General features: G+C 44.3%; 1 protein-coding gene across 3 annotated transcripts in view; it reads left to right on the forward strand.

The window, feature by feature from the left end:
* The first annotated feature begins 1416 nt into the window (after positions 1-1416).
* Positions 1417-25257, forward strand: part of LOC136144920 (carbonic anhydrase 13) — a 64912-nt gene continuing 41071 nt past the window's right edge. The window contains exons 1-3 of one of the 3 annotated variants that reach the window (XM_065902936.1): positions 1417-1603; positions 8348-8545; positions 18794-18912. In XM_065902936.1, the coding sequence (XP_065759008.1) occupies positions 1567-1603; positions 8348-8545; positions 18794-18912 (354 nt within the window). In that variant the 5' untranslated portion in view covers positions 1417-1566. The remainder of the gene's footprint in view (positions 1604-8347; positions 8546-18793; positions 18913-25257) is intronic. The other 2 variants (XM_065902935.1, XM_065902938.1) reach the window with 2 other exon arrangements.

The following is a 25257-nucleotide window of genomic DNA, read 5'->3' on the forward strand; positions in this document are numbered from 1 at the left end:
CTACCATACTCCTCCGTCCATGGGATTTTCCAGGCAAGAACACTGGAGTGGGTTGCCATTTCCTTCTCCAGGGGATCTTCTTGACCCAGGGATTAAACCTGGGTCTCCTGCATTGTAGGCCGACGCTTTACCGTCTAAACCACCAGGGAAGTCCCTATATGTACCCATATATGTGTAAATAAATATATATGTGAATATTGCCTTCTGTGGTGAAAAGTGAATATTGATTAGACCTTATTCTTAAAAGTTTGGTTCCTATTATATTATTGGCATAAAGAATCCAGTTATGCCATAGACTATGGAATATGAAAGCCTTGGCCTTCTCCTAGGTGCGAAAGAAGCATTGTTTATTGTATTTAATTGCACTCTCTTCTATCCTGTTGCATTCTAACCTCATTAAGATCTATACAAGCGGAAGGAGCTACTGGCTGACTACACAGCATTTACATCAAGTCCAAAGAAGAATAGTTCGAACTGATCTTTAGTGGTTCCTGAACAATGAGCGATTACCTAAAGCCGGACCTCCAAGGACTTGCAATTACTACGTTATGCAGCAGCCACTTGGATGGCAAGAGAAAATGAAAGATTTTCAAACAGTCATTCTTTAAGTCTTTTACACAGGGAGTGAGTGAAGGTCGCTCAGTCGTGTCCAACTCTTTGTGACCCCATGGACTACACAGTCCATGGGATTCTCCAGGCCAGAATCCTGGAGTGGGTAGCCTTTCCCTTCTCCAGGGGATCTTCCCAACCCAGGGATCGAGCCCAAATCTCCCTCATTACAGGCAGATCCTTTACCAGCTGAGCCACAAGGGAATTCCAAGAATACTGGAGTGGGTAGCCTATCCCTTCTCCAGGGGATCTTCCTGACCCAGGAATGGAACCTGTGTTTCCCGCATTGCAGGCGAATTCTTTACCAACTGAGCTGTCAGGGTTTATGCAAAGGGCAATGCCAATTAAGGGTTTCCCTGGTGGCTCAGACGGTAAAGCGTCAGCTTGCAGTGCTGGAGACCTGGGTTCGATCTCTGGGTCGGGAAGATCCTGTGGAGAAGGGAAGGCTACCCACTCCAGTATTCTGGCCCGGAGAATTCCCTGGACGGAGGAGCCTGGCGGGCTACAGTCCATGGGGTCGCAAGGAGTTGGGCACAACTGAGAAACTTCACTGGTTCATGCCAATTAAGAAGCTCTTTGCATAAATCTGTTCATAAACTATACTGCATTTAAACATTAAATGAAACTGCATTAAACAGCCCGGGGGTTCCCGGGTCCCCGCCGGCCCTGGGGCAGTGCGGCAGCCCTTCCCCTCCAGCAGGACCCCTGCTCAGAAGCAGGCCCTGGGCAGCCTTCCCCTCCCCGCCGTCTCTCCGGCTGCAGCCCCCGCCTCCCCGCCGAGCACAATCTCTCCCCCTGGATCGAACCGACCGGACGGGCCCCGCGCGCCTCGCCCGGCCGCGGCTCCAGGGCGCCCCCAGCTGAACCCCGACACGGCCCGGGGCGGGCGGAGGAGGGCGGGCGGGGCCGCGGGGCCTGGAGCCGGGCCGCCCGCCGCTGCCTCCGCCGAGACGGGCCATGTCGGGGTTCAGCTGGGGCTACGGCGAGCGCGACGGTGAGCGCCCCGCGGGCCAGGGTGGGGAGGGGCGCGGGGGTCCGCGCGCCGGGGGGCTTCTGGGGTCCTTCTTGGGGACAGCGGCGCTCCGCGGAGCCGAGCGCGGGACCGCGGGGGGCTGAGCGCCGTGCAGACGCGGATAGAGCCGGGGGACCGCGGGGGGCTGAGCGCCGTGCAGAAGCGGGCGGCGCGGGGAACCGCGGGGGGCTGAGCGCCGTGCAGACGCGGATAGAGCCGGGGGCCGCGGGGGGCTGAGCGCCGTGCAGACGCGGATAGAGCCGGGGGCCGCGGGGGGCTGAGCGCCGTGCAGACGCGGATAGAGCCGGGGGGCCGCGGGGGGCTGAGCGCCGTGCAGACGCGGATAGAGCCGGGGGCCGCGGGGGGCTGAGCGCCGTGCAGACGCGGATAGAGCGGGGGGACCGCGGGGGGCTGAGCGCCAGGCAGACGCGGGCGGCGCGGGGGGACCGCGGGGGGCTGAGCGCCAGGCAGACGCGGATAGAGCCGGGGGCCGCGGGGGGCTGAGCGCCAGGCAGACGCGGATAGAGCCGGGGGACCGCGGGGGGCTGAGCGCCGTGCAGACGCGGCCCGCGCTGGGGGTGACCCCGGTCCACATACCCCGGCCCCCCACCTTCAGAAGCGTCCGCTCCCTGGCGTTTGACCGGCCGAGAGCTGTAGTAACCAGTGACCCGTCAAAGGCTCGCGAGTCACAGATCTGACGGCAGACTTCTGTGAATTGAGCACAAGCTTGCTGTTTTAGTCCCTTAAGCTAGTTGTTCATTTAGGCGAGGCAAATCATGGACAACATCTGACAATATATTGACGTGAATCGCAACACTGAGGTTTAAGTTGTCTTCCCGGCAACCAATGCACCAAAAGTTTCTTAATAGCTGTTACTATTAATGTTCCCCCAGCAACCTGCAGTTGGTTGCCTGAAACTGCTGATTTTAGCAAGATTTTAGGTTCTTTTTGAGAAATGAAGTTATATTTTAAGCTACTTCTCCACGCTTTTTCTTTCTCCTTCCACAGTCATTCTTGCAGAGACTGGGGGTTAGCAAGGGATCATTGAATTTTAACACGTTGGTCAAAACATGTTTACTGATGAGAGCAACAGTAATAATATGTATAGTTTTCTTCTTGTATAGTCTAAGTTATCAAAAGCAAACTATTTTTTCTTATTTTTTACATTAAACTGATTATTTCAAATAGCCAATATGTGCAAAGTGGCACCAAGAAAGTCTTACTGTCAGCATTAGATCTGTGAATAATAATAGTAATAATACTTTCTTTGGATCAACATGCATATTATTGAGCAGTATTGTACAGTTAGTTTTATAGAAAACTTACTTTCACAAGGAAACAGAAGAGTTTCATTTCTAATTGTAGCATTTTTGAGACTATGATAAACTTGCCAGTTGAAAAATAGCAGCAAGTGAAAGAGTTTTAATAATGAAAAGTATTATTTAAAAGGTGGATTTCTCTTTGAGTGACACTACAATTGTAATCTTACATTTTGCCAATCTTCAATTTGTTTGGGAAAATTGAAATTTCTTTTAATTTCCCTCTTTGCCAGAATAATTTTTGTTGTTGTTATTTAATACTTGTGTGGCTGCATGCTCAGTCATGTCCAACTCTTTGCAACTCCATGGACTCTAGCCCACCAGGCTCCTCTGTCCATGGGATTTTCCAGGCAAGAATACTGGAGTGGGTTGCCATTTCCTACTTCAGGGGATCTTCCCTATTTGGTAGTTACTAGATATTAACAGTGCCCTCGCTAGGATTAGGAAGGAAAAGGGTATTTTCAGTCAATGAATATTGATTACTCTTTAATAGGTTAGAAAATATTGGTTCCAGTGAAGTGCATCTGAAGTTTTAAAAATCCATCTTAGAAATATGTGAGGGAGATTAAGAGGTACAGACTTCCAGTTACAAAATAAATGATTCATGAGGATGAAATGTACAGCGTGGGGAATGTGGTAAAACATTATGTAATATTTCTGTGTGCTGAGAGGCGGTGATTAGACTTACAGGGATCATCCTGAAGTGTATAAAATATCAAATCACTATGTTGTGCACTAGGTACTAACATAGTGTTGTAGATAAATTATGCTTCAAAAGCAAACAAACAGATAGAAAAAGAGACCAAATTTATGGTTGTTACCAAAGTGAGTGGGAAGGGAAACTGGATAAAGATGGTCAAGAGATACTGGTCAATTCCAGCTATAAAACAACTAAGAATTTAATGTACAACTTGATACATTTGATTAACATTGCTGTATGTTACATATAAAAGTTAAGAGAGTGAGTCCTAGGAGTTCTCATCACAATGAAAAAATATTTTGTCTGTTCTTTAATTCTGTGTCAATATGAGGTGATTGAGGTTCACTAAACTTGTGGCAACCATATCATGGGGTATGTACTGTAAGTCAAACTGTTATGCTGTATGCTTTAAACTTACATAATGCTGTATGTCAATCACATCTCAATAAAACTGGAGGAAAAAATCAAAAATTGAAAGCATAAAAGAAAAATCCTTCTTAGAAAAGCCATTAACAAGGAGTTATTTTATATTTCTGCTAAGAATTGTAGGGTTATTCCCTGCTTTTGACTTCCCAGTGGCTCAGACAGTAAAGAATCCACCTGCAATGCAGGAGACCCAGGTTCAATCCCTGGGTCAGGAAGATCCTCTGGAGAAGGAAATGAAACTCCAGGATTCTTGCCTGGGAGATCCCATGGACAAGGAAGCCTGTCAGGCTACAATCCATGGATTTGCAAAGAGTTGGATACTACTGACTAACACTCCCTGATTTTAGATTCAACAGCTTTCTGAGGACCACGCCTTTAAGTAGATCAACTTTGGCAAAATCCTATTAATGTGTTGTTTCCTGACTGGGCAAGTTCTGTTGCTTGTTTTCAATTTAAACTGGCAAGAGCAGTGAATGAGGAGAGAAAAGGAAACAAACTGGGAATAGTAGCAATGATAAAATGGGACATCAAATCTGTGAGGCATTGGATGATGTCACCACCTTCACAGACAACTTGTAACTTCTTCCGTGAACCTTTGGCAATTAGTTTAGTTTAGGAAATGTGACAGTCATTGAAAACTACATAACTCCAGGGGTATTCAGAAGTTCCTGAATCAGTGAAAGAACTACTGTGTATCTCTACAACTGTGTTTAGAAGAGTTTTAAAGTTGCATGTCATGGAGAATTTATAAAAGAGGAAGAGGCATTTTTAAGAGTCAGGGAAATGAACATACCATCATGTTTAATAGATAATATTGGCTGATGCAAAATAATGTTATTTTTATTTTATTTTGGTTGCTTCTGTTTTAAAAAGTAGTTCTGGCTATAAAGAACTGGAAATAGAAGCGTAAAGGAATTAAGAGTAGAAACAAACTCTTTCCTAATTAGAAAACTAGTTAACCACATACTGTGACCCACATGTATATTTGAAGTCTGGCTCTCAGTAGGTTAATGCATACTTGTGGGCAGTGAAATAGAACATTTTTTTATTCATATTGAAAAAGGACTGGCTTGTATACAAAAAGAGTGCTAGAAAGGTGAATGACAGTACCTAGTAAATAAGGAAATGTAGTGCCTTTTCTGTAATAAGATGTAACCAAGGAATTTTGGTTTTCAAGTTGCTTCCAAGTCCAAAGTGTATGATTCATAAGAGAACAACTTCTAAGTTATGTGTGTGGTTATGTATTCATGTTCTGACTTTTAGTATCTAATGCATGTGTGAAGTAAAGAATTTATACTCTCTCCCTTGCAAAGATGAGTAATAAGGAACATTAGATTTAGAGACTGAAGCTGTTGATAACTCTGATATATTTGCACTTGTTGAAATTTCATTTTAGATCTTATCTTTAAAAAAATTATTTGTTGTCAGTAGCAAATGCTTAATGCATTGTCATCCTGTGTCGTTTTACTAAGTACTTGAGTTTTAGAAAAATCAAATAAGTTGCTTAGTGAGCAGGGAAAAGCTTACTCAGCAGACATTCTCTACTGACTTGGTAGAGGTTGTGTGAACTGCAGGCAGAGAAGAGAAGTTAATAAGACCTTTAACCTGTGAAGTCTGGAGGCTAGCTTGGAGCTTCCTTGAAGCTACAACTTGCTGTTGATTTTGAGATGCAGAGCTTGAATGAATCTCCCAGAGGTGTGAAAAGACTGGACAAGGGAATTGCCAGTTTATTCAGTTCAGTTCAGTGCAGTTCAGTCGCTCAGTCATGTCTGACTCTTTGCGACCCCATGAACCACAGCACATCAGGCCTCCCTGTCCATCACCAACTCCTGGAGCTTACCCAACCTCATGTCCACTAAGTTGGTGATGCCATCCAACCATCTCATCCTCTGTCATCCCCTTCTCCTCCTACCTTCAATCTTTCCCAACATCAGGGTCTTTTCCAATGAGTCAGTTTTTCACATCAGGTGGCCAAAGTATTGGAGTTTCAGCTTCAGCATCAGTCCTTCCAATGAACACCCAGGACTGATCTCCTTCAGGATGGACTGATTGGATCTCCTTGCAGTCCAAGGGACTCTCAAGAGTGTTCTCCAACACCACAGTTCAAAAGCATCAGTTCCTTGGCACTCAGCTTTCTTTATAGTCCAACTCTCACATCCATACATGACTACTGGAAAAACCATAGCCTTGACCAGATGGACCTTTGTTGGCAAAGTAATGTCTCTGCTTTTTAATATGCTATCTAGGTTGGTCATAACTTTCCTTCCAAGGAGTAAGCATCTTTTAATTTCATGGCTACAATCACCATCAGCAGTGATTTTGGAGCCCCCCAAAATAAAGTCAGCCACTGTTTCCATTGTTTCCCCATCTATTTGCCATGAAGTGATGGGACTGGATGCCATGATCTTAGTTTTCTGAATGTTGAATTTTAAGCCAACTTTTTCACTCTCCTCTTTCACTTTCATCAAGAGACTCTTTAGTTCCTCTTCGCTTTCTGCCATAAGGGTGGTGTCATCTGTGTATCTGAGGTTATTGATATTTCTCCTAGCAATCTTGATTCCAGCTTGTGTTTCTTCCAGCCCAGCGTTGATGTACTCTGCATATAAGTTAAATAAGCAGGGTGACAATATACAGCCTTGATGTACTCCTTTTCCTATTTGGAACCAGTCTGTTGTTCCATGTCCAGTTCTAACTGTTGCTTCCTGACCTGCATACAGATTTCTCAAGAGGCAGGTCAGGTGGTCTGGTATTCCCATCTCTTTCAGAATTTTCCACTAGTTTTTTTCCACCAGAAAATTCCACCAGAATTTTTCAGGCAGTTTATTGGTTCACCTCAATTTACCAAACACGCTTAATTTGGGAACTTCATGGCAAATAGATGGGGAAACAGTGGACACTGTGGCTGACTTTATTTTGGGGGGGCTCCAAAATCACTGCTGATGGTGATTGTAGCCATGAAATTAAAAGACGCTTACTCCTTGGAAGAAAAGTTATGACCAACCTAGATAGCATATTAAAAAGCAGAGACATTACTTTGCCAACAAAGGTCCGTCTAGTCAAGGCTATGGTTTTCCAGTGGTCATGTATGGATGTGAGAGTTGGACTGTGAAGAAAGCTGAGTGCCAAGGAACTGATGCTTTTGAACTGTGGTGTTGGAGAAGACTCTTGAGAGTCCCTTAGACTGCAAAGAGATCCAACCAGTCCATCCTGAAGGAGATCAGTCCTGGGTGTTCATTGGAAGGACTGATGCTGAAGCTAAAACTCCAATACTTTGGCCACCTGATGCAGAGAGCTGACTCATTGGAAAAGACCCTGATGTTGGGAAAGATTGAGAGCAGGAGGAGAAGGGGATGACAGAGGATGAGCTGGTTGGATGGCATCACCGACTCAATGGACATGGGTTTGAGTAAACTCCGGGAGCTGGTGATGGACACGGAGGCCTGGTGTGCTGTGTTTCATGGGGTCACAAAGAGTCGGATTCGACTGAGCGACTGAACTGAACTGAACTGAATGCAATTTTCAGTATAAATGCAGAACTGGGATGACAGTTGTTCCTTGGGTGGGAATTCAAATGTAGCATTGACAGAACAACCCTGGAAGGACACCTGGAATAGAGAAAGAGAACTAACTGCTACTCTATTGCAGAAAACCAGCCACATTGCATTTCCTGACATGGTGTGGTCATTTTACAAGGGTTATGCCATGTGACAAATCTGTTTATTTCCTTAGTTTGTCTGTTGCCCGTTTACAGGAAATTAAATTGAGGCCTGGGTGATACCCAGGGATACAGTGCATTATAGAAAATCGGGAAGAGTACTAGAAAGAACCACACCCTTTCTTCACTAGACAGCCTTCGCCGCCGCAGTACTTCTTTCAGCTCAGAAGCCTGACCTGCGGCACGGTCACAGCTCATTCTCGGAGCTGAGGCTGAGTCTCCTTGTGTTCAGTGATGAACTGTACTGTTGTTTTTAGTTTGGTAGAAGGCATTTGCAAAGTACTTTATAAAACTTACATACTCTTTTGTCAACAAGGGTGAGTTTAACTCTGAAGATGAGTTAAGGCAAACCAAGAGGTTTGCATACTTATAATAAAATCACTTGGACTTGTAAAACAAAGCAAAACAAAGCAAAAAAAAAAACATTGAAGTCCTGAAGGTAAAGATCGTTTTTTCCTTCTCTTTGTGTTTTTATCAAAGTCAAGTGCAGCGTGTGGTACTCAACAAGCCTTTGACTGAACGAAATAACTTATTGCTTCCTTTTCATTTGGTCCTATATATTGAAGGTCCTGTTCATTGGAATGAATTTTTCCCTATTGCTGATGGGGATCAACAATCTCCGATTGAGATTAAAACCAAAGAAGTGAGATATGATTCCTCCCTCCGACCTCTTGGTATCAAGTACGACGCCAGCTCAGCTAAAATCATCAGTAACAGTGGCCACTCCTTCAACGTTGACTTTGATGACACGGACGACAAATCAGGTTGGCTCTACCTTTTTTTGTTTTTTGTTTTTTTTTTTGGTTGGGGGTGAGGAACTTGGATGATTGCATGGCGCATTCTTCTTCTTTTTTAAAAAATGTATTTATTTTTAATTGAAGGATAATTGCTTTACAGGGTTGTGTTGTCTCCTGCCAAACCTCAGCATGAATCATGAATCATGAATGTGGATGGCACATTCTTACCTTTCACATTTGAAGCACTTGTGTGATCCTTGTTAGTATTCTGCTAGAACTTGTAGTAAAGCTATGTTTGATTAGTTCACGGGATAAGGCCTTTCACACTGTGAATAAATAATGGGACAACTGGGGGGGGGGGAACTAGTTTATATGTTAACTGAATGAAGTAGAAAAGAGCATTTCCTGAAAATGAACATTTAATCCTCCTTCAAGTATACTTCTTGCCCAAAGAATAGATGATACCAAGTTTAAAAGTAGATGAAAGAGAAAATTAGAGAGAATCATATTTTGGAATACTTATGAAGGTTTCTGACAAATTATTTTCATCTTTAGTCTAATATTAGGATGATGCTGTATTTATTAATGAGAAATACAGTTAAATTATAAAAACCCTTAGTTGGAAGTCTTCATGCATTCGTTTTTTTGGCCTTGACACTTGACTTAAGGAATCTCAGTTCCCCATCCAGGGATCACACCCAGGCCCCCTGAAGTGGCAGCAAGGAGTCCTAACCACTGGACTACCAGGGAATCCCCCATTTATTCATTAAGCTTAGATTTAGATAAGTAATAATATCTTGTGTTTATGTAATTATGTCATTAGCAAGAATGATAAGCCCATTCCATTTCTTCCTCATCTTTCTTCATGAAAATGATTCAATCTCATCAGAACATTTTAGAAAATGCATAAGAGTGGGGGAGAAGCAACCTCACTTTTTACATGTATTAAATTGTCTTTCAAGCCCTCAACTTTATGAACCTGTATTAATAGACATGAGTGATGTGATAGGTCCATTATAATAGTCCAAGGTTTCTAAGTACAAAGTTTATACCCCCTAGAGTAGTTTGATACTGTGTATGATATCTCAAACAAAAAACAGGCTATCCATTCTGACTTTTAGAGTAAGAACTGATTAGCTTGTACTTCATCATAAAAAACCTTAGTTACCAAAAATTCTTTCTCTAATTTGCGCAATGATGATCTGGGTCTTCTCACTCCCTCTCTTTCCCTCTCTCTTTCTCTTATTTTCCCTTAACCTTGGGTTAATCAGTGGAATCCGTTTCCACCTTTGACACTGGGTCTGTGATGGGTAGTGTGTGCCTTTGCCCATAAGCGAGGACCTCACTCCTATCTAGATCACAATGAAATTACCAGGGTTAATTGGAAATCACCATAAGGTCCTTTGTATTCCTCTGATCTGGAAGCTGCATAAATATAGGTCATGATTCTCATTCTTTTGTTCTCACGATAAATGAAGAGGATGTTTCATGGTGATTTGGGGGGTTGAATTATTTAAAAGGTGGAGATCACCATAGCTAATACAAGTGATAAAAAAACACAGATACTTTTGTAGCAGGTCATTTAATTTGAATAAAGCAGTTTGCATTTTGTAAAGAAGCAGTTCTTCCCCAAGCTAACTCTGAATCCCACCAGTCACAGAACCATAGCAGGAAGCTTTCTGCACGGTCCTGGCAGGGCTTCTTTGATGGGCTGCTGCACAACCAGTGATTAAGCTGTGGGAGCTGCCTTTCCGAATTTTAATGGCCCTGTAAAAGGGGGACAGGTGGATGTGAAATTCACCCAGGAAGAAATTTCATAGGAAGAACTCCTATCGGCCATAGTAAGGGAAATGGTGATCTGATGAGGAAAGACAGAGTGTTCTCACCTGAGCTTCGGGGTTTTCTGAAACCAGACAGGATCCCATCTCTGGGAATCTCACCTGACCGGCTCCTCCACGCGGTCTGTAGCATCCCAGACCGCCCTCCTCCAGAACTTCCCTCCCTGCAGCGTGACTGCCAGTGGTTTCTTTCCACTCAGCTAACACGAGCAACAGTGGCGTCTTACTCGTCTACCTAGCTTGGCGCCTAGCACACAGAAAGTCATCAATACATGTGTGTTTCAGTTAGTTAAAAGCATATTTCTTCAGGATGATTTTTTTGGAGGGTATGGCAAATACCATGATATGGCATTGTGGCTTATGTAGGCAAAGGTGCTGTGCTTAGCTGCTCAGTCGGGTCCGACTCCGTGGACTATGGCCCGCCAGCCCCACTGCTCATGGGGATTCTCCAGGCAAGCATACTGGAGTGGGTTGCCATTTCCTTCTCCAGGGGATCTTCCCAACCCAGGGACTGAACCCAGGGCTTCCTCACTGCAGGCGGAGTCTTTACTGTCTGAGCCGCCAGAGAAGCCCAATGTAGGCAAAGTCTCAATAAAACTACGAACCACCAGCAATCAACTGATATTTACCATTTGATATAGAAATAGCTTAAACATTGGTGGATTATTCATTGTTCAAACACTGAATTTTTTATAGGCTGTGGTACTAATTTTTAAATTTTAAAAAGTGAAATAGCTCCTGGAATATAGTAAATAAAGTAACAGCCCTGTCATGCAAAGGGGCTCACATAACTCAATGAAGCTACAAGCTGTGTTGGACGGGTCACAGGGAAGAGTTCTGCCAAGCGTGGGCCACTGGAGGAGAGAAGGGCAAACCACTCCGGTTTTCTTGACACGAGAATCCCATGAAGCACTGTGAAAAGGCAAAAAGATATGACACTGGATGACGAGCCCCTCCAAGGCGGAAGGTGTCCAATATGCTACCGGGACGAGTGGAGGGCAATTACTAACAGCTCCAGAAAGACTGAGGTGGCTGGGCCAAGGGGAAATGACGCTCGGTCACGGATGTGTCTGGGGCTGAAAGTAAAGTCTGATGCTGTAAAGAACGGTACTGCGTTGGAACCTGGAATGTTTGATCCATGAATAAAGTAGACTGGAAGTGGTCAGGTAGGAGATGGCAAGCGTGAACATCGACATGTTAGGAATCAGTGAACTAAAATGAACGGGAAATGGAAAATTTAATTCAGATGACCATTATATCTACTACTGTGGGCAAGAATCCCTTAGAAGAAATGGAGTAGCCATCATAGTCAACAGACGAATCTGAAAAGCAGTACTTTCGTACAGTCTCAAAAACAACAGAGTGATCTCGGTTAACTTCCAAGGCAAATCATTCAGAATCACAGTATCCAAGTCTCTGCCCCAGCCACGGATGCTGAAGAAACTGAAGTTGACCAGTTTTATAAAGACTTACGAGACCTTATAGATCGAACACCAAAAAAGATGTCCTTTTCATTATAAGGGGTTGGAATGCAAAAGTAGAAAGTCAAGAGAAACCCAGCATAACAGGCAAGTTTGGCCTAGAAGCAGGGCAAAGACTAACAGAGTTTTGTCAAGAGAACATGCTGGTCATAGCAAATGCCCTTTTCCAACAACACAAATGCCCTTTTCCAACTCTACACATCACCAGATGGTCAATACTGAAATCAGATTGATTATGTTCTTTGCAGCCGAAGATGGAGAAGCTCTATGAGCTGACCGTGGCTCGGTTCATGAGCTCCTTATTGCCAAATACAGACTTAAGTTGACGAAAGACTTAGAGAAAGTCATTCAGGTATGACCTAAATCAAATCCCTTATGATTATACAATGGAAGTGATGGATCAATTCAAGGGATTAGATCTGGCAGACAGACTGCCTGAAGAACTATGGACAGAGGTTTGTGACATTGTACAGGAGGCAGTGACCAAAACCATCCCAAAGGAAGAGAAATACAAGAAGGCAAAGAGGTTGTCTGAGAAGACTACAAATAGCTGAGGAAAGAAGAGAAACAAAAAGCAAGGGAGAAAGGAAAAGACCTACCCAACTGAATGCAGAGTTCCAGAGAACAGGAAAGAGAAATAAGAAGGCCTTCTTTAAATGAACAATGCAAAGAAATAGGGGGAAACAACAGAATGGGAAAGATTAGCAATTTCTTAAAAAAATTGGAGCTATCAAGGGAACATTTTATGCAAAGATGGGCACGATGAAGAATAGAAATGGTAAGGACCTAACAGAAGCAGAAGAGATTAAGAAGAGGTGGCAAGAATACATAGAAAAACTATGCAAAAAAGGTCTTAATGACCTGGATAACCATGATGGTGTGTTCATTCACCTAGAGCAGGACATCCTGAAGTGTGAAATCAAGTGGGCCTTAGGAAGCATCACTGTGAACAAAGGTAGTGCAGGTGATGAAATTCTAGGTGAGCTATTTCAAATCCTAAGAAGATGCTGTTAAAGTGCTGCACTCAATATATCAGCAAATTTGGAAAACTCAGCTGTGGCCACAGGACTGGCAAAGTCAGTTTTTGTTCCAATCCCAAAGAAAGGCAATGCCAAAGAATGCTCAAACTACCATGCAGTTGCACTCACTTCCCATGATAGCAAGGTTATGCTTGAAATCTTTCAAGTCAGGCCTCATCAGTGTGTGAATCAAGAACTTCCAGACGTACAAGCTGGGTTTAGAAAAGGCAGAGGAACCAGAGAACAAATTGTCAACATTCGTTGGACCATCAAGAAAGCAAGGGATTTCCAGAAAAACAGCGACTTCTGCTTCATTAACTCTGTTAAAGACTTTATGTGGATCACAACAAACTGGAAAATTCTTACAGAGATGGGAATACCAGACCTCCGTACCTGCCTCCTGAGAAACCTGTATGCGGGTCAAGAAGCAGCAGTTAGAACCAGACGTGGAACAACGGACTGGTTCCAAAATGGGAAAGGAGTACGTCAAGGCAGTATATTGTCGCTCTGCTTATTTAACTTATATGCAAAGTGCCGCAGTGCTGTGCTGTCGCTTCACTTGTGTCCAGCTCTTTGCTACACTATGGACTGTAGCCTGCAAAGCTCCCCCGTCCATGGGATTCTCCAGGCAAGAATACTGGAGTGGGTTGCCATGCCCTCCTCCTGGGGATCTTCCTAAACCAGGGGTCGAACCTACGTCTCCTGCATTAGCAGGCGGGTTCCTTACACTAGCACCACCTGGGAAGCCCTATATGTAAAGTACATCAGGCAAAATGTCAGGCTGGATGAATCACAAGCTGGTGTTATGATTGACAATTGATGGGAGAAATATCAACAACCTCAGATATGCAGATGACACCACTCTATTAGCAGAAAAGAAAGAGGAACTAAAGAGCCTCTTGATGAGGGTGAAGGAGGAGAGTGTAAAAGGAGGCTTGAAACTAAAAAAAAAAAAAAAAAAAAAGAACAACAAAAAAAATTAAGATCATGGCATCCAGGCCCATCAGCTCTTAGAAAATAGAAGGAGAAGAAGTGGAAGCAGTGACAGATTTTGTTTTCTTGGGCTCCAAAATCACCACAGTCAGTGACTGCGACCATGAAATTAAGAGACAGCTGTTCCCTGGAAAGAAAGCTATGACAAACCTAGACAGTGTATTAAACAGCAGAGACATCACTTTGCTGACAAAAGCCCGTCTAGTCAAAGCTCTGGTTTTTCACGTAGTCATGTATGGATGTGAGAGTTGGACTATAAAGAAAGCTGAGTGCCAAAGAATTGATGCTTTTGAACTGTGGTGTTGGAGAAGACTCTTGAGAGTCCCTTGGACTGCAAGGAGATCCCACCAGTCCATCCTAAAGGAAATCAGTCCTGAATATTCATTGGAAGGACTGATGCTGAAGCTGAAGCTCCAGTACTTTGGCCACCTGATGTGAAGAGCTGACTCATTGGAAAAGACCCTGATAGTGGGAAAGACTGACAGTGGGGGGAGAAGGGGATGACAGAGGATGAGATGGTTGGATGGCATCAGTGACTCAATGGACATGAGTTTGGGTAAGCTCCAGGAGTTGGTGATGGATGGGGAGGCCTGGCGTGCTGCAGTCCATGGGGTCGCAAAGAGTCGGACACGATTGAGGGACTGAGCAGCAAAGGAATACCAGTCACTTGATGGATTCAGTGGCTGTACTTTAATTTTTTCAACTCTAAAAATTGTCAGTTTCTCAGTTAGAATCCTGTTATCTAGTTTTAGGTAACTGCCTGAAGTTAACCAAGCATACAGGCTCTCAAATCGCACATTAAAGAAGAAGCAGGAGCAGGTTCGGGGCCGCGTGAGCACACCTTAGTCATGCTCGCCCATCCCTTTCCAGCCGAGATACTGAGACGGCCCTGCTCACCTGTCCTTACCCCGAACACAGTTGCTGGCCTGTTGTGAGCGCTTAAGGGTTGCTGAACGAATGAGTGAGCAGAGAGGAAGCTGACGGGCGTGTGGGCAGAGCAGAGGAAGCCAGGCTTGTGAAGACTTGCTGGATCCAGAAAGAATTCAAGCCCCAGCAGCTAGGACCATCCCTGCCTCCTCTCTCTCTCTCCCTCTCTTGCTATAATCCGGGCGGATTTGTGCTGTTTCCTCTTTTCCTAGATTCCAACCAAAACATAGATGTGCTGTTCGTTTACTTTTACTTCAGAGAGCTGTTCACCCCACCATGATCAGAAGGGGACCACCCATCCCCTTCTCCCCCTGCCCCGTTCACCCCACGCGTTCATTAGACTCACCGAGTCCTAAGACTGTGCCCGTTAGCGGTGCCCAGGTTGCTTCAGTAGCATCCTTACACACCGAGGGTTGTGAAGGAGCTTCTCTTTCTTGCTTTATAACGTTCATTGATCCAGGCACTGTCATCCACACTGGTTATCCAGGAGAATGAGGTCAGTTCTACCTCAAGGGGGTTTGTATCCTAGCGAGATAGACGGTAAATGTGTCTATTAAAAATTAATTTTTTAATTAATTTTTAAAATTAATTTTTAAATTAAATTAAATTAATTTTTATTTTTACAGCCTTGCTTATCATTTTAGGCAACTGACTACAGTGCACTATCAATTAAAAAAAGTTAAGTTCAACAGAGTAACACATATGTTTCCAGTTGGTCTTTGCAGCATACAGCAAATGACAGACATCCATTTACTAAGTTATTAGAATTTCCCAAACTTTAAAATTAACCCTGCTTTCTTAATCGATATAGACCTCTTATATGAATTTTACTTGAAATCGTTTTTTAAAATCTTATTGGAGGCATATATATATATATATATATATATGAGGCTTCTCTGGTAGCTCAGAGGGTAAAGAATCTGTAATGTGGGAGACCTGAGTTTGATCCCTGGGTCAGGAAGATCCCCTAGAGATCATATATATATGATTTTGGCAAAATAATTGCTAATTTTCAAACTTAAGTGGAAACAATATAGATTTACTCATCTACATTGAAAAGTAAGATGAATAAATTGACTCTTGGAAACACTGAATCATCCTCATTAAAAATAATTTTTGTCACCATTATTCACTTTGTGCCATTGGTTAGCTGTTTTCTCACAGACCAGCTCAGCGCTTGTGATGAGCCGTGGCGCTTGGACTCACTTCTTCCCACTCTGTTCTTCGGTAGAGCAGTGCTCCTAGAGAACGGTCTTCGTGATTAGACATTTGCTCATCATAGTCCCAGGTTGGACATTTTAAGCGAAACCAAGTCCAGATACGTAAAGAGTAAGGCAGTCTCCACTGCTTAACTCAGCAGAGTTGTGCTAATCTGGCTTTTAAACCCTGGATTCAGAGCAAGCGTTCGAGAGATCACCCAGTGTTCCTGGACGTTCCCTAATAACGTGTGTGTGACTTTGTAAATCACTGTCTTTCTCCTGAGCCAGCGTGTTTGAGTCTTCTTCCAAAGTTAATTCTGTGTTGATCCCCCAGGCTCTGTAACCTGCTTTTTGTATGTGAAGGAATGACTTCATGGCTCAGCCCAGGTCTTCTTAGGCAACAGCAAGGGAAAAAGGGACGATAGGAGTATTGATTTCTTTTTGTTTGAAATGCCGCTACATCCATGCTGTATGGAGTCACTTAGGGAAATGTGCCTTTTAAATTAGTTTATCTGTGAATCACCCTTGAAACTGCTTGTTTAAATACAAATAAAATACTTTGTTCATTCCTTCATCAAATATTTACTGAACATCTCCTCTGTGATGGTTACCCCTCTAGGTGAGGGCGCTGCAGGGACCCAAGCAGACAGTCTCTGTCCTCCCGTCCAGTGGGAGGGGAAACTACAATTTTCCCTTTGTGTCAGAGTAACAGAAGAGTGAGCTCTAGAGTTTGGTAGAAGTGGTTCTCTCTTCCCTTCTGCTTTTCAGAGGGCCACGAACTCAACGGTCTTTTTGTATCTTAAGAAATCTGGACATAAATGAATCTAAAGGAAGTCCCCACCATTCAACCTTACAAAAGATTTTATTCCATATGCTCCCAATCTGTTTTTCCTTAGGCAGTTTTGGGAATCGTAGAAGTTAGATTCGTTCCAGTCTCCTAATTAAAAATAGGCAAACTGACAAATATAGACAAGAGCTGAAGCCCATAGACACTTAAGTGAGCTTTGAAACATGGCACAGTTTAGTTGCTGAGCTGAGACTATTCCTTGAGCTTAATCACCAACTCTTAATCACTGGTGTTCAACTTCAGCGAAGTCAAACCAAGCAGGGAAGAAATGAGTTCAATTGTACTGGTCAATACAGATGGAGTCTGGATCATTCTTTCACATACAGAATAGCTCAGAGAGGAGTATGCCTTAGGCAAATGTATTATCTTGTCTTTTTTTTTTTTTGAAGTTGATATTTATTTACTTATTTTAATTGGAGGATAATCACAGTATTGTGATGGGTTTTTGCCATACATGAGAATGAATTGGCCATTGGTATACACATGTCTCTTCGCTCCGGGTTGTCCCAGAGCACCAGCTTTGGGAGCCCGGCTTCAAGCACTGAACTCACGCTGGTTATCTATTTCACATATGGTAACATACGTGTCTATGCTCTTGTCTCAGATCATCCCACCCTCTCCTCCCACCGAGTCCAAAAGTCTGTTCTTTACGTCTGTGTCTTTTTTTGCTGCCCTGCACACAGAGTCGTCGATACCATCTTTCTAGATTCCACATATATGTGCTAATATACAGTATTTGTCTTTCTCTTTCTGACTTACTTCACTCTGTATAATAGTTTTGTCTTTTATTTCTTGTTGTTTGTAGAAGACTTCATGATGCCGCTTAACATCTTTGGCTGCTTATATAAGGTGGATCATTCTTGATGAATTTTGAGATGTATATGTATATATGTTTCTTCTGAAGAGGAGGGTCATTTAAATTAAGCTACTGTTTAGGGCTGTACCTCACCGATCCACACTGAAGCCTGTTGGTGTTGATGAGAGATTAGTCGTGCTTTTGATGTAATCAGCCTGCCATGCTTACTTATCCTCACGTATCCTTTGAAGATTTGCCCAATAAAGATTAATTGGGAGGAGACAGTTTAGGACTGTTTTCTACTAAGAAGCTTATACTTAAGATATGATTCTGTTGGCACGGTTTTAGAGATCATATGCGTTGAGGCAAAGGCCTAAAATACACTCTGCCAAAGTGACAAAGATGTGATGGATTAATTTAAAAGAGTTCATTTTGTTTTGTATTTCATGTTTCCCCAAGAGGATGGAATTCAAGTGTAAAAGATGTGCTTACTTTGCCAGTTTCTGTAGTGATCGTAACCGCAGTGAAAAAGCAGTCACAGCTACCGTGTCCAGCGTGCTGCCTCTCTGCCAGGCAGTGATGAGTGCTTTGCATCCACTTTTCCTTCTGTTTTCACAGCAGCATTAGGAGGAGGTATATTCTCCTGAAGTTATAGACATGAAAGCTGAGGTTTCAAAACTAGAGGGTGTGTGCAAGATGACCCAGTAAATGGAGTGTGAGCCCAGGTCTTCTAACACGGAGGCCTGTTCTCAGACTGGAACGCTGGGTTGGTCGACCACGTTCAAGATGGACCTCTTTGCAGTTCACCTGCTTATTTAGAGAGGCTGACCTCCTCCATTTCACAGAGCAACTCTTTACCGCTATGAACTCCCAGTTTTTCTACTTTCTAACCAGCGTGTCTGTTTCCCAGATATTCTGTTTCCCAGACATCTGATTTCCCAGATATTCTGTAAAAATCTATTGTGGTTTCTCTAACCTTTTAAAACACTTGGTTTTACTCCTTGCATACCTAAAAGTTGCATTCTTGTCAGCAATCTGAATGACACATTTATTTAAAAAATCCCTTGGAGGACATGGAGGTGTTGAATGATCCAGGGCAATGCTGTGGCTTGTGGACAGGGTATTTACATATTTTTTTTTTTCCTGCTAACAATTTAAACTGTATCGATGTGTAGTTCTGCGTGGGGGGCCCCTCACTGGAAGCTACAGGCTACGGCAGTTTCACCTTCACTGGGGGTCCGCTGATGATCACGGCTCCGAACACGTGGTGGACGGCGTGAGGTACGCTGCAGAGGTGAGTCAGCAGCCGTGTATTCGTGGCTCAGGGTTTTTCTCTTTTTAATTTGATTTTTATTTCATATTGGAATGTAGTTAATTTACAACATCATCTTACTTTCAGTTACACAGGAAAGTGACTCAATTACGCGTGTGCATATATCTGTTCTTTTTCAGACTCTTTGCCCATGTAGGTTATCGCATAGCATTGAGTAGAGTTCCTGGTGCTATACAGTAGGTCCTTATTGTTTTTTAAACATTTTATTGGAGTACGGGAGTACAGTTGTTTTAGGATGCTGTTAGTTTCAAGTGGTCCAGTTATACATATTCATGGAGCTTGTCTATATGATGGGATTTAAGGGACACATGAGACAACTCTCTTTACACTGGATTGGTTATATCAGTGGCTGAAATTGCTTTATTCTGTCAGTATGAGAGTTTATCAACATGAGAGCCACAAATTTGCCCCTTCTGAGCCTTAAAGCTTAGGGTTATTGTCCCCATTTTAGAAATGAATGAACTGCAGACAGATTAAGTGGAAGGAAGGGAAAGAAACATTTGTTTCAGGCCCAGTTGTGTACACACATGTAAAGCCAGTATGGTGGAGTTAATTGTAAATGGCAAAATTCCTTTAGGGACAAAAAGTAAAGTCACAAACTCCCCTGAACTCTACCTTACCTCTACCACCCCAAGTGTTAAAATGGAGTCTCTCTTAATTCTTCAAATCATTGATAAAGTAGAACAGGATGAAGTGTTCATTGACTTGTTTTTTTCCCACTGGGGAGTTACTTCTTTTCCTTATACCTGATAGTCATTAATTATATTCTGCTTTTTCTAATCCTCTGGTTAAAGGAAAAAGCATACTATTCTTCAAGTTTTAATACAGTTAAATACTGCTTACACCTAGTTTTACCATGAGATGAAAGTGAATCATTGTATGATTCAACCAAAGCTACTTAAGTGAAAATATATAATGTGTCTTGTGAGTCGTCTCAGCAAGACAGAGCAATGTCACCAAGCAGGTTCAATTTTTCTTCATTTTTGTCTTAATTACTGAGCTGTGGAGCTGACGTATGCTTTCATAGCCCTGGTGATCAGAGAGTCAGCTTCAGACTTCTTTCCAGTTTTACTTTTCCATTGGCATGTACATCTGCTCTCTGAGACCATCAATCAAAGCATCCTTTTTGCTGACTGAAGCACTTTTGCCTGAGGCCACGTGCTTAGGGTACGTAACCCGCCCTGTCCCTGGGCTGGAGGAATAAGATCTACGTCTAAAGTGGACAAAAAAATGCCAGGAATGTAGAAAGTGGGGCTCCTGAATCTGTATGACGTCTCGGTTTATATCACCTACTGAATAGTTTTCGTGTCTGCTTCCTAAAGTTTTGTGTCCTAAATTTGACATTTTGGCTAAATCTCAGAAACTTTTTTGGGATTGAGAGCTGGCTTTGGGTCACTGTCTTGTAATTTTCCTAAGTCACTTAGGCAAGTCGGTCACGTTGCTTTATGGTTGCACCTTCTAGCCTCCTACACTTGAAAGCACATCTGAGAGAGGCGGGCTGTGAGCTGGCAAGTGGCTTCCCAAAAAGGGCCCTCAGATCCTGAAATTCGCCAGAGGCTCAGAGTCCTGGCTCGTAGAGCACGGGTCGTCTTTTTAGCTTTTCCTTCTTGACGTGGCTAAAGCTTTGGAATTTCGTGCTGTTCTTAGTGTGTATTTCAGGTTGTTTATTTCATCTGCTCAGGCTGCGCTCATTCATTCATTCCTTTGCGATCCTAGCGTGTCCCCAGTCGGGGCCCACTTACCCGTGCTCATCAGGAAGGGAGTCCTGGGAATGAGGAGGGGCGGTCAGGGAGCCCGTCCTCCTGGGAGAGGTTTCTAACCCCAGGCCTGAAGGAGGAGCAGGAGTGAGCCAGGCATCGCGGAGAGGGAGCTGCAGAGAATCCTGTGAGCACTCGGGGCGGGGAAGGGTATCACCTGTCATCACACATTGGAGGAACAGAAGGGCCAGTGGGGTTGGAGCATGAAGAACACAGCGGGGGTCGTCAGGGGTGAAGTCGGGGAGGCTGGAGGGGCCTGATCCCACGCAGGTGAACCGTGTAAGGATCGCAAGCTTTCAGTGAAAACGGGAAGCCAGTGACTGTCTTTGAATAAAGAAGTGATCATCTTTGGGCTTTAAAAATATCATTTAAGCTACAGTTTGAAAACCGATTGGGCTGAAGCAGGGGTGGGTCAGGGGAGTCAGTGAGGAGGCTTTGGGGAAGTTCCAGGGAACAGAAGACGGTGCCCTTGGAGGGTTGGCGGGAGGAAATGCTGCTTCCTTGGGGTTTGGTGATTGATCTGGTGATTGATCAGAGGTGAGGGGCAGGCGGGGGAGGACTCAGTATTTCTGGCGAGAGACAGGAAGTCTACTGGAGGGAGGGGCGGTCTGGGTCAGACCTCGGGTTTGGGGGTGTTCAGGGTCGACAGTAAAATAGATAAATCTGTTGCGGTAAGGTCTTTAACAGAAACATCACCATATGATCTGGTGGAGCGACTGGGTGCTTACGGGGAGCCTCTTTAGGATGATATGTGATCATCTTTGAGACTGAATGGCCGGAAGAAGCCGCCTGGAGGAGATCCAGGGAGATCTTTCTAGTAAGTGGGAACAGCAGGCACAAAGGCTCTCAGGCAAACGATGAGGCTGGCATGTTCAAGGAGAGAGACCTTGGCTTCCAGGTTTGGAGTGGATGAGAGAAGCTGTCAGTCGTGTCCCGGAGAGGCTCCAGGGACCCCGCTGCATCGGGCTCGGGGGCTTGGCGGGTGGTTTGCAGCTTGTCTCTGTGTGGCAGGACCGATCAGTGGGGGGTTTCGAGTAGGGCAATGGCACATCCTGGTTTATATTTTATAAAATATAACTAGCTGCTCTGTGGCAAAGAGATTGGGCAAGCGTGGAGGAAGCAGGGAGACAGACCAGAAGGCTGTGAACGTGTTCACATGCGCGACGATGGTGACTTGGCCATGGGGCAGTGGAGGTGAAGAGTTAACAGGTGCGGGAGATGTTTGGGAGGTAAAATCCGGCGACCTGTCCAGGAGAAGGGCGTCTACACTGAAGGAAAGGAAAAGAGAACTCAAGCCAAACGACTGGCTTGAGCAGCCGTGGGGATGGTTGTGCTTCTTGCTGAGACGGGCTAGTTCAGGCAGGACAGGAGTTAACTGCTGGGATGCGTTCATCTGGAGACGCCTCGGGCTTGGCTTCCCAGGTGGCTCGTGGTAAAGAATCCGCCTGCCAGTGCAGGAGACGCAGGAGACTGGGGTTTGATCCCTGGGCGGGGAAGTTCCCTTGGAGAAGGAAACAGCAACCCACTCCGTATTCTTGCCTGGAGAATCCCGTGGACAGAGGAGCCTGGCGGGCCACAGTCCATGGGGTCACAAAGAGTCAGACGTGATTCAGCAGCTAAACAGCGACAACAGAGGTATTCTAGGCTCAGTTCAAGCAGGGTACTGGGTAAGAACCTGAGTCTAAAGAAGAGGTCAGAGCTGTCGACGGAGGCATTTGGGAGTCATTTGCACTTGGTTTCAGTTCACAAGTGTCCCTTTGTGCTTGGCTGTAGAAGTGACTCCAAAGAGTTTTCTTAGTTTTTCCAGCTACTTTTGTACCTAACTTCAGGATTATCATCAAGTTGGATCCTCTTAAAAAATAAAAATATGAAGAAAAAAATGAAAGGAAAAACCAGTTACAGCTGTGAGTGAAAGTCGTTCAGTCGGGTCCGACTCTTTGCGACCCCATGGACTATATAGCCCCTGGAATTCTCCAGGCCAGAATACTGGAGTGGGTAGCCTTTCCCTTCTCCAGGGGATCTTCCCAACCCAGGGATCAAACCCAGGTGAATTCTTTGCCAGCTGAGACACAAGGGAAGCCCTTTAAGGCTGTAACCTATATAAAAAGTTTAATTTGGAGCCTAATCTAATGATTTGTGACATTGCAGAGATTAAAATAATCTAAATCATGGAAGACTTTATCTCGAGTTGCATATCTATTAGTTAAAAAAAAAGTAGGCTGATAGTCCATTGCATATTTAGAACTTTATCTGATTATAATTTATACCAAATATATGATAAGCATATTAACTATGTAGTTGATAGTAAAATTATGATTTCAACATTAATGGGGACTTTCAGCATAATGAGCTCATTTTATGTATCAGTGGTATGCAATTTAAAAACACTGAAGTTGAATAATGCTGTTATTTAGAAACTGCTTTTCAGTAGGGGAGAATCTTATTTCCATTTATACATCGGCTGCGATAACTTTTTGTCATTCAGTTCAAATCATTGTGGCTGACTGTTCAGAAATGTGCGTTTGTTTGTTATTTGTTTGAGGTTTAGTTCACATATAAATGCTAATAAAAGCTGTGTCAGTTCCCCTTAGGTGACACTTCCAGTTAAGCAAGGTGTGTGGGAAAGAGAAGGACTCGTTTAAAACAACAAAAGATTTCCCTTGCTTTAGTTTCCCATAGTATTTCAAATACTTGCTGCTTTTCAGCCAGTGGAAAGATAGATAGATGGATTTCCATCTCCTTCGTGACACATTCATCTTCTAGTCCTTTGGGGCTGTGAACCTAAGGAGGACGTTTCACATCTGTCTGTCTCTCTGCTCTCATCTCTCACTAAGGGAACTGCTGTGTGGTCCTGGAGCCGTTTCAAACAGCCTGCCCCTCCCTCACTGTGGGACAGCGTTGGTCTCCTGTGAGCCAGATGAATTTTATTTCATCGTCCAATGCTTTCAGGCTTTGCGCTTCCCCCGACTACCTCAAATCAGCGTGGACCATGGCACAAGAATCTGCTCTTGTATTTTCTGTCTGGATATTCCACAGTCTTCCTTGATTGTTTCTGGATGGTGCACTATTTGAGAGTTGTTATAGTTCACAGTTTAGGAGAATTCTTATTTATCTTACAATCCTCCCATGTTAGCTGCCTGTAAGATAGGAAGTTATAATGAAAGGAATGGGTAAAACCACTCACTTGAGGGTACTAAATTCTCTCTGTAACAGCTAGAAGGGTGATCTGTGCAGGAAACCCTTCGCAGGTGTTGCCTCCCTGAGCGCCAGAAGGGGAGGAGGTCTTACCTGAAGCCCGTCCTTCAGGGAGGGTCCCTGCTGAGCAGGGCTGAGCGTGACCTTGGCCGAGTCGGGTGGGGTGCCTCACGGCCCTCTAGCTGCTGTCTCAATTTGTCCTTCCCTTAGCCAGGAATGAAGATCCTCCAGGAACGGCTTTCTGCCTTGCTCTACAGCCCTTCACACTTGCTTGTGAGTCGGGGATCCTGCACTGCGTCCCGGGGTAGGACACGGTGCCCACCTCTGGAGCTTGCAGGCAGCTGCTTGTGGGCTGGAGCTGTGAAGTGGGTGAGGCCTGTCTTCTAGAGTGCCAGGCCCCCCACCTCCTTATCTCATTTTCTTCCTGAGATGCCTCTGTTTGTAACACCCTGAGACTTCTTTCTCCTGTTAAAACTTCCTCTCAGCAAAGAATCTGAACATTCATAGAAAGGTAGAATATATGTAACAATTGCTAAAAGCAATTATTTTTAAGGTGGATTTGCGTTTTCAAGTCATAAATAGTCTTAAACTTTTAAGACTTTAAACTTTTCAAGGACAACTGGCACCGTGCTTAGCAGCAGGACTGTGCCCGATTACCTTCTGGGGGGGTTGACTTCCCACCCACCTGTGAGCGTGAGCTGGTGTGCTGGACTCGGCCGCCAGCAGGGGTCTGACCGAAGGCTCTGCAATTGCAGTTCCATCTGTGGACGTGGGTGTTTTGGACTGTGGTGTTGGAGAAGACTCTTGAGAGTCCATTGGACTGCAAGGAGATCCAACCAGTCCATCCTGAAGGAGATCAGTTCTGGGTGTTAATTGGAAGGGCTAATATTGAAGCTGAAGCTCCAGTACTTTGGCCACCTGATGTGAAGAACTGACTCATTGGAAAAGACCCTGATGCTGGGAAAGATTGAAGGCAGGAGGAGAAGAGGACAATAGAGGATGAGATGGTTGGATGGCATCACTGACTCAATGGACATGAGTTTGAGTAAACTCTGGGAGTTGGTGATGGACAGGGAGGCCTGGCATGCTGCAGTCCATGGGATCGCAGAGAGTCGGACACGACTGAGTGACTGAACTTAACTTGGACATGGGGGAGCCCTGAGTCTCTTGGGAGCAATGGTTGGAGATTTTTAGGGGTGGAGAGGCTTGGCAGGGTGCTCCAGAACCTTCTATGTTGTAGACCTCAGCACAGGACACCGCAGACCAGCTAAGTGACAGCGTCCTTCCCTTGTGTAGTTTTCAGACCAAAGTAAATAGGAGGATTCTGTCCAAGGTTCTTGTGATGAATACATTA

Source organism: Muntiacus reevesi, chromosome 12 (genome assembly GCF_963930625.1).
Source record: "Muntiacus reevesi chromosome 12, mMunRee1.1, whole genome shotgun sequence".
Classification (NCBI taxonomy): Eukaryota; Metazoa; Chordata; class Mammalia; order Artiodactyla; family Cervidae; genus Muntiacus; species Muntiacus reevesi.